This window comes from Elephantulus edwardii, unplaced genomic scaffold (genome assembly GCF_000299155.1).
Source record: "Elephantulus edwardii isolate Elephantulus edwardi_28Jun2011 unplaced genomic scaffold, EleEdw1.0 scaffold00011, whole genome shotgun sequence".
In the NCBI taxonomy this organism is placed as follows: domain Eukaryota; kingdom Metazoa; phylum Chordata; class Mammalia; order Macroscelidea; family Macroscelididae; genus Elephantulus; species Elephantulus edwardii.
The window spans coordinates 24615993-24632723 of record NW_006399761.1 but is presented as its reverse complement, the minus strand read 5'-3'; the positions used below and the strand labels follow the sequence as shown (position 1 = coordinate 24632723).

Sequence of the window (16731 nt, the reverse complement as noted above, 5' to 3'; positions counted from 1 at the left end):
TTCTGCGCTGTCCCTCCACCATACCAAGCATGATGTCCCTCTCCAAGGACCTGTCCCTCCTGGCAACATGTCCAAAGTATGTTAGATGGAGTAGCATTCGGTTTATTACAAATATTTAGTATGAAATTTGGCTTCCCATAGGGAAGAAATACTAAAATCAGAGAGCTGAGCAGAAGATTTCAAGGGGCAGCTCCAGAAGTCAAAGCAAAATATTATAACAAAATATGTAAGAGCTGGAGTTAGAAAAACAAGAAAGAACATGCTTGGGATTTCCCAAGTTGAAAGAGCTAAGGAACAAATTCAAGCCTTGAGTTGCAATACTGAAGGATTCTATAGGCAAAGTATTGAATAAAGTATTAAAAGAAGACAGAAGGGATACTGTACCAAAAAGAACAGGCCGAACATAAAATGCCCAATCATAAAAAAGAAATGCCTAATCATATATTCCTTTTAAACAGTTCTTTCCTTCATTTGTTCCAATGCAGTATTCATGATTTATCCCCTTTTCTCAGTTTCCACCCATGTCAGTCCTGTTTTAGAACAGTGGTATGATACAGTATTTGTCCTTTTTATATAGACTGTTACTCTGCAATAGTAGAGTAATACTATAAAATTTCTTTAAACATTTGGTTTTTTAAAAGCTAATGCAATCATTTTATTTTGTAAAACCAGAGGAGTGTATGAGAAAATAAAATGTAATTGTCCAGTGTAAAAAAAAAAAAATAGGCTGGCACTGAGTAACTTTAGGAAGCAGCGTAAGATCAAGAACCAGTGAAAGAAAAACGAAGTCCATGCTACACTGAAGGAACCGGCAAAAACTAAGACCCCAGGGCTTGACAGAATACCAACTGACAGGTTTCAGGAAATGGATGAAGACTCACTAGTCTATGCAAAAAAAAAAATAAAAAAAAATTGGAAGACAACTGGCCAAGTGACTGAAACAGATACATATTTGTTCCCATTTAAAAAACAAAAAGTAATCCAACAGATTGAGGAAAAATAAGCAATTATCATTAATATCATGTGTAAATAAAATCATGTTGAAGGCTAGATGAAAAAACCGGCTGGAACACGGAACTGCCAGAAATTCAAGCTGGATTCAGAAGCGGTGTGGAACACAGGATAGCACTGCTGTCAGATGGATCTTGACTGACCGCAGATTGCCAGGGAGATGTTTACTTGTGTGTTATTGTCTGTGTAAAAGCATCTGAGCATGGAGATCATAATTATGGCTAACACTGAAAAGAATGGGGATCCCAGAACACTTAACTCTGGTTAAGTGGAACCTATACATACCAAGAAGCACTTGTCTAAACAAAGCAAGAAAATACGACATGGTTTCAATACGAAAGGTGTGTATGAGACATGGAGAAAAGACTGAAGCTGTAAAAGATTTCCTTTTACTTGGATCTACAATCAACACTCAGTAGTCAAGAAGTTAAAAGATGTGTTACATTGGACAAATCGCCTGTATAGAATCTCTTCAAAGGGCTGGAAGGTGGAGATATTAAAGGACTAACACTGATTCAAGCCGTGCTATTTCCAACTGCTTCCTATGCATGTGAAAGCTGGACAATGCATAAAGAAGACCAAAGAAGAAGTGATACCTTTGAATGGTGGTACTGGAGAAGAGTATCAAATATCCCACGGACTGCAAAGAACAACAAATTTTGTCTTGGGAGAAGTGCAACCAGAATGGTTTCTTAAGAGGGAAGAATGGTACAGTGTTTCTCACATAGTTTGGGCATGCTGTCAGGAGAAGCCAGTTCTTGGAAAAAGAGATTATGTGGGGAAAGACAAGAAGATCAGGGAAAGGGGAAGGAGCTGAGTCGACCCAGTGACTGCACCACTGGGCTTGAGGATGCAGGATGGCACAGGACAGGGCAAGGAGCAGATCTGCGGTTCACAGGGTGCTGTGAGTCACAGCTGACGTGACAGCATCTAACAGTAACAACTGGGTTAAACTGCTAGCCTTGGAATAACAAATGAAGATATAATGAAAGGAGGCAAGATGACCAACTAAACCACTATCATAATTCAGACAGGAAGCTGAAGCTTCACATGCCGTGTGCAGACATGGGGGGAGGCTTGAAGAGTGGATCCAGAAATCATGGAGGTCTCCTGGCGACCAACTGAATGGAGTGGCTCCTAGTTAAGTACATCATGTCCCCAACCGAAACAGGAAGCAAGATGATGGCACAGCTGGGGCAAGATCAGTGAGAGCCTCTTTTGGGCACTCCGTCTCCTGGGACACAGCATCCAGCTTTGCCTGGCCCTCTGCTCACCAATCTCTGCACCACCACCTTGCACCACCAACAGTCAGTCAAGATCCATCTGACAGCAGCAATGACAGCCTTTGTGCGATGGACCTTTCTGAATCCAATTTGAATTTCTGGCAGGTCCCTGTCAATGTACTGTTCCAGCCATTTTTCAGTAAGATTTGGCTTGCATGTGATAGTAAGGATATTGTTCAATAATAACCACATCCTGTGGGTAAGACTATACACCTTGTCAAAGGTGAAACACCTGTGAGACTTGGACAAAGAAAGCAGTTCTTTCAGAGTTACTTATTTCTTAAGAGTTTAAGACATTTTTTACTCTCTCAAAAAAACCATCAATGCGAGGGCCACATTACAGAGCTGGATTTGCCTCCACTGGGCCAGAAGGAAATCACCTCATGCGGTACAGTGTGCACAATCACTTAGACAAATCACCTTCCCTGATGTTTAAGCACAGACTTTTAAAAAAAATCCATCCCCTCGTGTGAAATGCATTACATAAAATAATATTCAAATCACTAAATATATAGAGCTTAAGTAACTGAGGGACTGTGATGTGTAGATTCACCCACAGTCTGGCCTCATGGTTCTCAGGAGCCACACAGGTGGACAGCCCTGGCCTACGCTCATCTGTCCCTCCAAAGTGCTGGCAAGTGGCTCCAACTGACTTGTCTTGAAGCAGCTTATAAAAAACAGTATCTCCATCCCGTGAAGCTCCATCATCTACACAAATCCCACTCTTAAGAACAAAGATGACTGAAATGGGCAAATCCTCCTTAAGGGAAAGACTGTAAAACTGCGTACCAGGGTCCAGTGTCCATAAGACGTTCTTATAAAAAGGAATTCCTTTTTTGTAAATGTAGGAGGTTAAAAAATATACCCACTTAAAAAATAAAAACCATCACAAACCACAACACGTTGGCAGAAATAAATCTGATTCAATTAGTCATTTGTTCCAGTTTTTAATTCTTTAAAGACTTTCAAATAGTATCATAAAGCCTCACCTTAATGCTTGGCCAAGTTCATGTTGAAAAAAGACTAGGAACCAGTCTTAAGAATGTTTCTTTGAGAACAATTAGATTAACTGCATGTTCTCTGTCTCGCTATCACGAAGAGTCAATGCTCGTTATTTTAGGCAGAATCACTTACTAGGCTGATCTGATGAAGTTGCCACAGCAATGGTAACATGTCTAAGGAAATTATGTTAACACACGAGAAAAATGGACTGTAAAATTAGGAGCTGAAGAGGTATTAAAAAAGCCAAAATGTGACAACAGCTCTTAGAGGTCAATAAACACAACCTGAGCGACTCTTTCAAACAGCAGAGGCCTCTTTTTTAATTTTTCTTCTCTGTCTTCTAGTTCTTGTCTGTATTCTTTCATTCTTTCTTTGTTACTCTTTCTAAAATGAAACAGAAGGAATGAAATTTCAAAAGGTCATCAAAGAAATAGAAACTTGCACATGAAACATTTAGCCTGGATAACAAAGCAGGATTTAACTTATGGGAAGTTTTTCTAGGCTGGTAAATTTTCATGGAATGGAGACTTAAGAATCCGAGGTTCTGGGAGCGTGTGTGTCACTGCGGATACTTGAGCTTTCTGAAATCTTCAATGTATGAACAGGCTTTAAGCGGACCTGAAGTGATGAGGAATGAATCTCTCATTTCTAACATTCTGGTATATAAAGCTAAGACAATTTTATTCAAATTACTATTTTCTACATAATTTCTTCTTAAAACAAGACCTGCTTTTATTTTCACTCCTCAGTAGGATCGCTCAAAGATCAACAGCAAAGTTAATATAATGGATGCAGGTCTGGGGAGAAGCGGTGAGCATGGGAATATGACCGAGGGATAAACCCACACCATTGTCACTGGGTCAGTCTCAACTCATAGCTCCCTCCACTGGGTACTGGAGGCCTTAAATCTTTATGAGAGGAAATTGTTGGTCTTTCTCAGGTTGGTGGTTCCTCACCTTCTGGTTGGTAGTGCAATATACCACACCTCAGAGAGGAACAGGAACAGATGTGCGTTAACTCACCTAAGTCTATTAACTCTTTGGACCCAATCCCATAATAAATTACACTACAGTATTTTCTCTATACATTGTTGTTCTTATGTTCTTATGAGTTGGAACCAACTCACAGCTGACTCTCCAGTGAGTTTTCTGAGGCTGTAAATTGCAGAAAGATCATTCCTCTTTCTCCTTCAAGCCAGCTGGCAGATTCAAACTGTGTATCACTGGCAGCACATTTTCTTACCATTTGGCCACCAAAATTGCCATTTAAAGAGAAATCAGAGTTCTGGTGGCAGAGTGGTAAGGAGCAATGCTAGCAACCGAAAGGAACATGGTTCGAATCCACCAGCTGCTCTGTGGGAGAAAGACGGGCACTCAGCAGTGGGTCAGTTCCGACTTGATGGTACACAGTAACACCACCAAAGTTCTTTCTCTATGTACGCTATATTAACTCTAGCTAATGAGATTTCGTGGATTAGAGAACACAGTTACCCCATAAAGTTACATGGTTAATTATGCATAATTTGGTATAATGAAAAAAAGCCAGTTTAACTCCTAAAGGTGAGGGGTTTATTGCAAAGGAATTTTTCACTCAAGCTCATCAAATTAAACTCCCTCTATCAATCAATACTATAAGGAAAAAAGGATCATAATTAAAAGCGAATATATTACATATGGAGATTATATATATATATAATACACATATCACATATACGGGAGCCCTGGTGGCCTAATGGTAAGAAGCTGTGCTGCAATCCCAAAGACACTGCAATTCAAATCCACCAGCAGCTCGCGGAGAGAAAGACAGCCTCCTCCCATGTAACTTCCAGCCTCGGAAAGCCACAGAGGGTCACCTAAGAGTGCATACTGACTCACATCAATGATTTATACACACGCACAAATCAGATGACTGAAAAGTAGTCAATAGATCACTCAGATTTCAGGGATATTTTTCTACTAACTCACAAACATTTTTATGTTGTGCATAAAAATGTTCCTCGGGAATACTGGTTTTCAAACTTTGTAATGGCAGAATTCTCAAATTTTGCGAAGGTTTTAGAGATTGTACATTTTTTTATATTAAAATGGAAATAAAATGTAAAACATACACATGAATACTATCACACTGGGGATATGTGTCAATTTGTGCCATGAGATTTCATGTAGAGTTTGAAACAAAGCTCTTTAACATCTCTGTTTATTGAAATATTCTGAGATAACATGGCAAGCTGAGAGGGAAAAAAAAGGCTTTATCTCTAAATCAAGATTTTCCTCAATCTTGTAATTTGAATATATAGGATAAAACCCTAATATTATTCTTAATTTCTTTTTTTATTGCTAGCCACTGATTGAAAAAAGGGAACTATTTGAAAACCAGTGATCTGGAGGTTCAGAATTTGTGATACCTGAGAGATTTTAGTTTGGATTTAGACATTTGAGCTAGACTTTCATGTGAGTCATAAGCCTTAGCCCGGGCTGTCAGCAACTTCTGCAATTCTTTCATTCTTTGCTTCTGCTGGGTTAGGATTCGGTTTCTTTCTTCTTCCAACATTTTCTTTTCCTCAAGGGATCTCCTGAGGGCAACAAACTAAGGCTTAATTTTATTTAAGCCAGTAAATGTGTTGTTTAGCAAAGATTCAACACAGGGCCATTCGAAGGTTGAGAAAATTTTTTTTAAAAAAGCAAAGATTATAAACTTAGAAAAATCTGACTTGAGTAAATGGACTGCAGCAGACTGAATTTGACTTTTTCTATACCTAAAGTTTCAAAACATAGTTAATACATTTATTTCCCCTCTGGCAAAATATTTTAAATGATATAATATCTTCCCAAATAGCATTTTGTTATTAACTTGTTACTAACTCCAGGCTTCGTGACATAAAATCAGTACACTGTGTTCGCTATTTTGAACTACGTACACTAGTTTAGCAATCTGAGTTCGTCAGTATGGTCTCCCAGCTATTTTACCTGATGGCTTCTTCTCTTTCTCTGGAAGATACCGTGGACTTTGGAGGGGTGCAGCTGCGGAGCACAGACTTTGAACTTGTACTTTTTCCTGCTGACTTGCCCCTTGGAGACAGAAGAGACCCATCTGTGTCATTGACATTCTCTTCATCCGCTTTAATGTCTGCCAAGATTTTATCTCTTCTAGACAATGAGTGCGAGCATTTACGGAGAACGAGAGAATTCTGGGGTGCTACGGACCCCGAACACTTGTTCTCCGAGAGGTACTTGTGCTGTTTGGGGACGTTTTCGATGTCAGGAGCCTGGCATCTGACCTTGCATTTACACTTGCACCTTTCAGGACGTCTGGGTTTCTTGGTGGCAAGACTTCTGTAAGCTGGCCGAGGCCAGGTGTCCTCTAAAAGCTCCTGGGCTTTTTTCTGAGCCTGGATCTTTCTCAAGAGCTCTTCTTCTTTGAATCTGTCACTGACAGTTGGATCATAAAGAGACTGAGGGACAGGCCTGGCTTTAAATCGACTGGTTTTCTTCGTAGGCTTGAAAAAGTCTTTCAGCTTTTCTCGGGTCGCTTGCTTCTGCTCTTCTCTGGCTATAAACTTGAACGGCTTCTGTGAAGCCAAAAGGGCTTCTTTGTTCTTCTCCTTCATCGCTTTTCTCCGCGCCTCATTTTGCTTGACTAGTTCACGATAAAGGGGGAGAAAGACAGACTCGGGGACTGGATTGGCCCGGAACTTCTTCCTGCACTCTGCTTCTTCCTCCTCCTGCTTCTTCAGCAGCTTGTTTTCCATCTCAATTTCTGCCTTGGATTTCAAGTTCGCGTCCCTCTTTTTCTGCTCTCGGACCGTCATCTGAAAAGGCTCGGGGACTGTAATCTTTGGCACCCATTCTTTCGGTTTCTTTCTTATTTTTTCAACCGATGAGATGGCTGTATCATCAGACTGGATGTAATCCTCGACGGAAAAGCCGTTCCACATGTTGCTGATGAGCTCCTTGGCGAAGGTCATCACCTTGCTTTTGTCGGGGGTCTCCCTTTGGAGGTTCACCAAGTCGTCTTCAGAGGAAACTGGAGAGGCCAAGGAAGAGCAGCCTACATCCGTCTCCAGAAGGGATGGCACTAGGGAGGCAGATGGGTCAGAGTTCTTTACTGATGCAGATCTAAGGGAAAAAGAATAATATTTTACTTTCAGTTGTGCATGACCCAATTTAAAAAGAAAAAAAAACCTTCTAGATGGTTATATGCTCTCCAGCATATAACACAAGCAGTGAGAAGACAGGAGCTGGGCTGGGTTTGCATGAATGACTGCTTCGATATAGAAATGCTGAACCCCTTGCTTCTGTCCAGCTGATAACGACTGAGAGGCTCCTCCAGATGGATAACTTTTTAGAGAAGGTATCTTTTTCCCATAGAGGCAACTAGTAGGTTTGAACTGTCAAGCTTTTAGTCAAAAACATTTTTTTTGGTGTGTGTGTCCCGTCAAATTGGATCCGACTAGTACAGGAAGAGATTGTCCCTCCTACTACAGCAGAACGACTAGTGGATTTGAACTGCCTCTGGGATTGCACTGCAGCTTCTTGCTACTAGGCCACCAGAACTCCCTAGTCAAACACTTTAACAGTTGCTTCGTCAAGGCTTCATTTTAATTAGAACACATTCAAACTCACTGTCACTGTGGCAGAAGGGACTCAAGCTGACCCTCCAGTGGGCTTTCAGAGGCTGGAAAATCACACGACACTGCACACCTGTTTATTGCAGCTTTGTTCGCAATAGCAAAGAGCTGGAAACAACCCAAGGGCCCATCAACAAACGAATGGACAGAGAAGCTGTGGTATATTCATTCACACAATGGAATACTACGCTGCATTGAAAAACAATGAAATATTATGCAAAATGGATGACCCTGGAGGACATTATGCTGAGTGAAATATCTCAGTCACAAAAGGACAAATATTGCATAGGGCCACTGTTGTAAAATGGGACTGACATCAGGGTTGAGGGAAGACAGAAAAGGAGGGGAGGAATGATGTATACTGCATTGAAACAGATGAGGAAGAGAACTGTTTAAAAGGGACATATGAATGGGTTTTCTTGTCATTATAGGAGTCCAGAGTGAAGGCTGCATAGTAGAGTAGACTTGGGGGGAGGGATTGCATAACAATGAGTTTTTCTTTTTCCTTTCAAGGAGAAGAGTAAATTAGGGGGGAGGAGATTGGTAGGGAGAAAAGTGCAACAATGAATGACTGGAAACCATAAGTCTCTGTAAACTTTCATTAAAATTAATTTTTTAAAAAAAATCATACGGCACAAGATTGCTTGTCCTTCTCCCAGGAGGCACTGATGGATTCAGACTGATGGAGGGGTGGCCTTTGAATTAACAGTGTGACTCCCTACAGACTCGGCCACCAGAGCTCCCACTTTTATTTAGACTAGAGTGTAGGAAACAGCTATTAATTATACCCCTTTTTTGCAGGTTGTTGTTGGTGCCGTCAGAGTAAGACTCACAGCGACCCTGTGAACAACAGATCCCAACTCTCCTGTGCCATCTTCACCGTCTCTGACACGAGCTCATTGCTGCAGTCACTGGGTCAATCCACCCGAGAGAAGGTCTTTTGCCGACCCTCTACCTTTCCAAACATGATATCCCTTTCCATGGAACAGCTTCTCCTGCCAACATGCCAAGTTTCCAAGACGGCAGGAGAGGCACCAAAACCAGCAGAAGCTCCTTGTTTTTAACTTTTACTAAATACACATTTTCCGGAGTGTCCTTCCTAAAACAAACATCTAATCATGATACATGACGGCACATAACAACAACAACAATCACATTACTCTCCTACTTCAAACTTTTCAGTGACTCCTTGTTGCTACAACATCAAGTGTAGCTCATAAAGCCTTTCAAGACTGGCACCTAAAAAAAAAAAAGACTGGCACCTGTGTCACACACACCAGATTCTCATGCACACATTGTCTGCTGCTTACAAACTCACTTCTTGCTTTCTGTATCTGCTGTCCCTCCTTCTGTATCTGCTGTCCCTCCTTCTGTATCTGCTGTCCCCTTTCTGTATCTGCTGTGCTTCCTTCTGTATCTGCTGTCCTTCTTTCTGTATCTGCTGTCCCTCTACAACCCCTTCAAGACTGAGGTGGTAACACTGTGGACAATTCTTCAGCAGCCTGCCTTCACCAACATCTTGACAAGAGCATCTGCTTTTTCTCCTCTCCTGTCTCCGTGACAGTGTCACATTTTGCAGTTTTTGGTTCTCTGCTCTTTTTTGAGTTCCCTGAGGGCATCTCGATGACGAAACCCTTGTACCCAGCAAAGTCTGGCACACAGGCGATGGGCAATCAGCACTGACCAAGTACACAAGTTAAGGGACCTCAAGTTTCAAAGTGGGCAAACTCACAGCAGAAATGGATCCTGAAATTACAGACGAGTGTGCAAATGTGCTTCAATGTGTCTCATAGTCTTGAACTCTTTCTATTGCATCTTTAATGAGCTCAAGCAAATTCAACTTGAATGTTCCTCATTCAGAATGCTAAGACTAAATATTCTGATACATTTCTATAGTTGTGTAAATGGTTAGAGAGCAAAGACAAATGGTCACCAAATGACCCTCTGAACAAGAAGTCACCTTGGAGGTTGGTAAGTCACTAAATATTTTCAGTAAAATCCTGCTTCCATGTATCATTAAAAGTGCTAAGGAAGAAGGAAAATTTTTTCTTTTTTTTTTTTAATACAGCATGGTTTTTTACAGCATATTCTTCCCATTTAATTTTTCCCCCTTTCATACTTGTACATTTTTCTCCTGCCCACCCCTCCCCCAGTACACTTTTCTCTTTGAAAAGAAAAAAAACCTATTTCATTGTTGTACAATCCCCCCCAAGTCCACAGTCCACTTTACTATGCATTTCTTTTTCTGAAATCGCATCATGAAAATAATACTTGATCATATAATCCTTTTAAACAGTTCTGTCCCTCATCTGTTTCAATACAGTATACATTAGTTATCCCCTCTTTTCTTAGGTTCACCCCAACCCTGATGTCAGTCCATTTTACAACAGTGGCAATATGCAGTATTTGTCCTTTTGTGACTGAGATATTTCACTCAGCATAATGTCTCCCAGTCACCCATTGTGCATAATATTGCATGAGTTCCTTGTTTTTCACTGCAGCATAGTATTCCATTGTGTGAATATACCACAGCTTCTCTATCCATTCGTCTGTTGATGGGCACTTGAGCTGTTTCCAGCTCTTTGCTATTGTGAGCATAGATGTGCACGAAAAAAAATTTTTGATCTGCACTTTTTATTTGGTTTTTTAATGTGCTTAATTTTTTTGCATTTTTTAATGTATTCAAAATATCTTTAATTGGTTTTCATTTATTCATATACACTTCATTTTATAACATTAGTTACAACTGATCAATACCATCTATCACATTTATCAAATCCTCATAGCATTTTTGTTTACTAGCAAACATGCTTTATTTAAAATGCATGCTTTGAGGGAGTTCTGGTGGCCTGGTAGCAAGAATATGCACTGCAATCCCAGAGGTGCAGGGTTTGAATCCACCAGATGCTCTGCTGGAGAGGGAGGGACAATCTCCTCCTGTACCAGTCAGATCCAATTTGATGGTACACATACACAAAATAATTAAAAAAAGTAAAAAAAAAAAAAAAAGCATGCTTTGGTGAAAGCGGGCTGAGGCTAAGCTGGCACCACAGCCTAAATCCTTACTTTATCTTGCCTTTCCCTTCAGCCTATCTATTCCTCCACTAATCCCTACAGCTCGGAATTTTTAAATATATACTTTACATATAAAATATAAAATGTGAATATACTTCACAGTCCACAAGTAAGACTGTGTACAAACTTACACAGAAGAGGCAGTAGGAGGAGGAGTCTCTTCCCTGATGATGGCTGGCTGAGCTCCCTTTAAATTTAATTTATTCGTGTGCAGTTTCTCTAGCTTTGCCATAGTAGCCATGTGGGCGGCCTTCAGCTCCTCTAGTTTCCTGAAATATTCGGCATTTGAGCGGTAAATATCAGAAATTTCTATTGTGTCCTCAAGGCTTGCAGTTTTAGGTTCATCCATTCCAGAAAAGGTGGAGTTACAATCAGCCTAAAAGAGGAAAAACAACAACAAACGATTAGGATGTGTGGAACTGAAAGGCAAAGCTGGATGGTACTGCCCCAAAGGCGGCTTCTGGAAGAGGACATCTAATTAGGTTACAAGGTATTTATGGGCTGTGTACATTCTCCTCTGAGAGAAAGAGCAATCAAGTTGCCAAAAAATAGTATGTTATCTGTTCTAAAAAGGATGGTTAGATTCTCAGACCAACCAATAAAGGTATTTAGCTCATTATTAAAATCTGCCTGGTTCTGATTTGGGAGCTTTCTATTATCACCAAAAGCAACTCTGACCCAAGGATTAGAACTTCACCCTAACCTGTGCCAGCCTCCTAATCCATCCTTGACAGGCCCAAACCCATTCTGCTGACTCCTGTGTTTCCTTCTTTAAAATCAATTTTGTCCTTTTCCAATCTTTACGTAATTTTTCTTTATTAAAATCCTGATCAGTCAAGTTAGCTAAAGATTCTAAAAGCATTTTTAATTGCTTTCAATCTAGTATGTCCTTAACCTAATTAAGGATGGGCAATTCCGTCCCATGTGATTTACTGCCTCCGACACCCACTGGAAGGTCAGCTCTGCGTCAGTGTGAGTGGAAGAACCCCAGAGCATCATACAGAAGCCATTCACCTCTTAGAAAGGGTTTCAACACGAGTCCCTGGGTGGTGCGGTCAACACGGCTAGCTGGCTGCTCATCAGGACACTGGAAGTTCTACCTGAGGTGCTTTGGAAGAAAGGCTTAGCAGTACTTCTTTTTAAACCAGCCATTAAAAACTCTACAGAGCACAGATCTTCCTGACACAGACGGAGGCCATGAGCCGGCACCAGCTTGACGGCGCTTGGTTAATTGGTGAGGAGGGAGGTTGTTACACTGAGATAAGGAAGTAAATCGTGGGCTCGTGCAAAGGCCTGAGTTGGAGGTACTATGGGGGAGAAAAGAGAACAGCAGGGAGACCGATCTGGAAGAAATATGAGGTTGCTGACCAACTCAATGATGGTCTGGCCTGAGGGCTCCCTCTCTCTCTCCCTGTCTCTCTCATTGGCATCAAGTCAGAACTCACTCATAGTTGACCCTTCATCAGTTTCCCAAAAATGTAAATTCCCTGGGAAGAGACTGCCCATCCCTCTCCTTCAGAGCCACTGGTGGATTCAAACTTCCAGAGAGATGCAGCCCTGGATTAGCAGCCCAACTCCCTACGGGCTAGTCCATCAGAGCAACTGGGACTGAAGGAACCTAGAAGATGTCTTCATTTCAGCATGATGCTTTGTTCAGGTAGAGAATGATGACGAAATTCATCAACATATGGGATGCAGGGGAGGAAACTGTTTTAGAAGAAATTTAAGCTCTGTCTTAGAAACACAGAATTTGGGGGATGGTGGCAATGCCAGAAGGAGGTGTCCAGGAAACAGGTGGTCAAACATGTCTGTTGACCACGTGAGAGGCTGGGCTGGAAACAGACACGTGGGTGCCACCAAAGCCCCCTGAGGTGGCAGGTGCAGCCGTGGATGTGCTGAGACAGTGGGACGAGTCTGTCTGTGGAGGGAAATACTGGAACATATCCACGTCACCCCAGCAACAATCGTCCGTCTGGGGAGCAACACGTTTGTTTGAGCGGTAACAGCTGACCCCACTGGGCAGTGTCCCAACACTCACAGAACCTGCACTGTGCCCCTGTGCGGACTGCAGGGTCTGTCCCTGGCTCCCCCTCTCAGGATGCGTCCAGGCTCAGGGAGGCCCTCCTCAGAGCATCACTCTCATCTCCGAGAAGAAGAAATCTGCACCCTCCCTGATTCATGGCCTCCCACTCCCCCCCTTCACTCACTCTACTTCTCCTCCTTGGTGTTCTTGAGAAGAACAGTCCATTTCCACCCCAGGGCCTTTGCATTCGCTGCTCCCTCCCTAGGATGCCCTTCCTCTAGCCAGCAGCATGGCCTGGCCTTCCTCCCTCACTCGTCAGGTCTCAAGTATCTTCCTCATGAGGTCACAATTCCCTAACGCACCATCAGCCCCCTTGTCTGCTTAGGTCTGTTAAGTATTTGCCACCCAACTGGCATGCTCTGTTTTCATTTACCTGTGTACTGTACCCTGTCCCAACTACAAAGTAAGTTTCAGGAAGTCAAAGATATTTCCGCTTTGTCCACTGCTGTGTCCCCAGTGCCCAGAAAAGTGGCTGACCAAGAGCAGATGCTCAATTATGTTCAATTAATGAACATTCAGCTACAAAAATGTACATCCTCTCCTTAGGTAGCAGAATGGTGAGTTTTTAAACTTGAGGTTATGACACAAAATATCGAGTGTTAACAACAGAGGATGATCACATCAGAGCGCAAAATTGAAGCTCATTACATAACTGCCAAATTACACCATTACAAAACTGCCAAACCATGTAGAATCACAGCCCAGCCAAATTTACACATAGTCTTAACCATCAACCACTTAATCAGGTTATAGTCTTAACCATTAAGCCTGGTGCTGCCCTCACCTCACTGTCAAAATTCAGTAGTCAAATTATCACTGATTGAATTACATCACTCCAAAATGCAGTCATGCAATTCTATACTATTTATTATATAATTGTATCATTCTCAAATTGAAGCTGAAGAAAATGAAAAGAAGTCCAAAAGAACCAAAATACAACCTTGCGTTCCATCTGAATTTAAAAACCACTTCAAGACAGTAATGATGAAAGATTAGATATTCCATCTAGTCTTGGGATGATGTCAAGGACGCCTTCCATGAAGAAAGCAAAAGGTCACTGCAAAGATAGGAAGCAAAGAAAAGATCAGAATGAATGTCAGAAGAGACTCTGACACTCAAGTTAGAATGAAGAGAAGACGAAGGGGAAAAAATGCTGAAGCAAGAGAGATGAACAGAAGATCTCAAAGGTGAGCTCTAGAAGACAAAGTGTCCTTTAAATGAGACGTGCAGAGTGCTGAAGTTAGAAAACCAAAGGGAAGACAACATTTGACATTTTTCAAGCTGAAAGAACGAAACAAATTCAAGCCTTGAGTTGCAAAACTTAAAAAAAAATTCTATGGAAAAAATCTTGAATGATACAGGAAGTATCAAAAGAAAATGGAAAGAATACACAGAGTCACTGTAACATAAAGAACTGGTGGGCAACGAACCATTTCAGGAAGTGACATGTGATCAACCTCAATGGTATTGAAGGAATAAGTTCAAGCTGTACTGAAGACATTAGCAAAATACAAGTCCCAGGAATTGATGGAAAAGCAATGGATGTATGTCAACAAAGAGATGCAGCCTTGGACAGGTTCACCAGCCTAGAAATTATGAAGACAGCAATCTGGCCAAATGACTAGATGAGATCTACGTTTGTTCCTATTGTTTCTATTTTTTTTTAAAAAAAGAGATCCAACAGAATGTGGAGATTATTGAACAATAACATCAGTCTCACAAACTGATTATTTTAAAATTATTTTTAAATGGACAAAAACTGCCAGAAACTCAAGGTGGATTAAGAAGAGGCCTTAGGAGGGATAGCATTGCTGATGTTAGACAGATCTTGATTTAAAACACTGAATATACAGAAAGATATATACATAGATATCTACCTGTGTTTTGTTGACTATATAAAGGTTGTGTGGATCATAGCAAATGACAGATGAAGCAGAGAATGGAAATTGCAGAACATTTAATTGTGTTCATGCAAAACCTACAGAGAGAACAATAAACAGCTGTCCAAAGAGAACAAGGGAACACTGCATAGGAAATCAAGAAAGGCACTTGTCAGGGTTGTATCCTTTCTCTAGAACGATTCTATATATATGCTAAGCCAATCATTTGAAATGCTAGACTTCGGGAAGAAGAATGTGACATCGGGGTTGGAGGAAGACTCATCAACAACCTGCAATATGAAGATGGCGCCACCTTGCTAGCTGAAAGTTAGGAGGACTTGAGAACTTGGTGCTGAAGGTCAAAGAAGACAGCTGTCAATATGGATTGCATCTCAATGTCAGGATCACCAAAATTCTTCCCACGTGACCAAAAGGCAACATCATGATAAATGTAGATGGAAAAAAGATTGATGTTATCAATGACTGCATTTTTCTTGGGTCTACAATCAATACTCATGGCATCAGCATTCAGGAAATGGAAATATGTGTTGCATTTGGATAATCTGTTGAGACTTCTGCAAAGTGCTAGAGAGCACTGATGTCAATTTAAATACTAAGGTGTGCCTGATCCAAGTAATGGTATTTCCCCTGGCTTCCTAGTCTTCTGAAAGTTGGACAATGAATAAGAAGAATGAAGGAGAGTTGACACCTTTGGGTTGTGGCATTACTTGAGCAGAGTTCTGCCAAAACAACCGTAAGTCTGTTTTGGAGGAGTGCAACTAGGGTCCTCTGTGAAGGGAAGGGTGACGTGTAAAACGTCATGCGATAGACTTTGGGTATCTTCTCAGGATTGTCCATCCTTGGACAAAGACATCATCCTGGGGAAGGTGGAGGGTCAGAGAGAGAGATAGGACTCAAATGGAGATGGCCTGACACAGGGACTGGAAGCATAGCGGATTGTGAGGATGAGACTGGACAAGGGTCAGATCCATTGTTTCCAGGGTTGCTATGAATCATACTGGACCGGATGGCACCTTAACAGCAGTTACATAATGTGGAGGCCATGTAACGACCTGCCATGATCTAATCAAGCAAATACTTGCTGAAGGATTAAGGGTGGAATGCAATACTTCTTAATCCCCTCAAAACCCTAACCCGGTGTAAAGGGAGTTACCCTAGAGACTGACATAAAAGGGGAGGAAAGCTAATCAAGAGGGGGAGGGAAGGGAGACCCTTCACATCACCACAAAATAATCACCGAGAGTGGCGTGCGACTTTCTGGACCTGAGCCTAAAGCTCAGGTATTGGATCTCTAAGGATACCAGGGAAGGCCCAGCCACATGGAGGTCTCCAGGGAACACTGGGCCAGCAGAGAGTGAAGGAAACAGGAGCCTCCTCCACTACAAAGAAAGGAGGAATGGGAGAAGAGAGAGAGAAAGAGCCTTGCCCCAGGGCTGGGACCCTGCAACTGGACTGCTAGCCTCCTAAATAAATAAACTGTAAAGCCATCCACTCGTGGCATCTCTGTTACAACAGCAGTCAGTAACTAAGAGATGAAGTCTGCTGATGTACAAAATACGGTCGAGTCACTTGTACAAGAGCCCTAAACACTGCTCTATCCTGTGCCAACCTCGCCATCTCCGACACACTCATTCCCACCACCCCAGTCAAAGAGTCGATCCATCTCATCGAGGGTCTTCCTCTCCTGCGCCGTCCCTCCACTCTCCCAAACATGATGTCCCTCTCCAAGGACCAGTCCCTCCTTGCAAC

The 16731-nt window shown here is 41.8% G+C and overlaps 1 protein-coding gene across 1 annotated transcript in view; it reads right to left on the bottom strand.

Moving 5' to 3' along the window:
- FAM161A (family with sequence similarity 161, member A) overlaps positions 1 to 16731 on the bottom strand; it is a 30309-nt gene that overhangs the window by 4287 nt on the left and 9291 nt on the right. Inside the window, exons 2-5 of the mRNA XM_006881032.1 lie at positions 11130 to 11374; positions 6263 to 7411; positions 5701 to 5868; positions 3581 to 3680 (exon numbers count right to left, since the gene is read on the bottom strand). Of these exons, the coding sequence (XP_006881094.1) occupies positions 3581 to 3680; positions 5701 to 5868; positions 6263 to 7411; positions 11130 to 11374 (1662 nt within the window). The remainder of the gene's footprint in view (positions 1 to 3580; positions 3681 to 5700; positions 5869 to 6262; positions 7412 to 11129; positions 11375 to 16731) is intronic.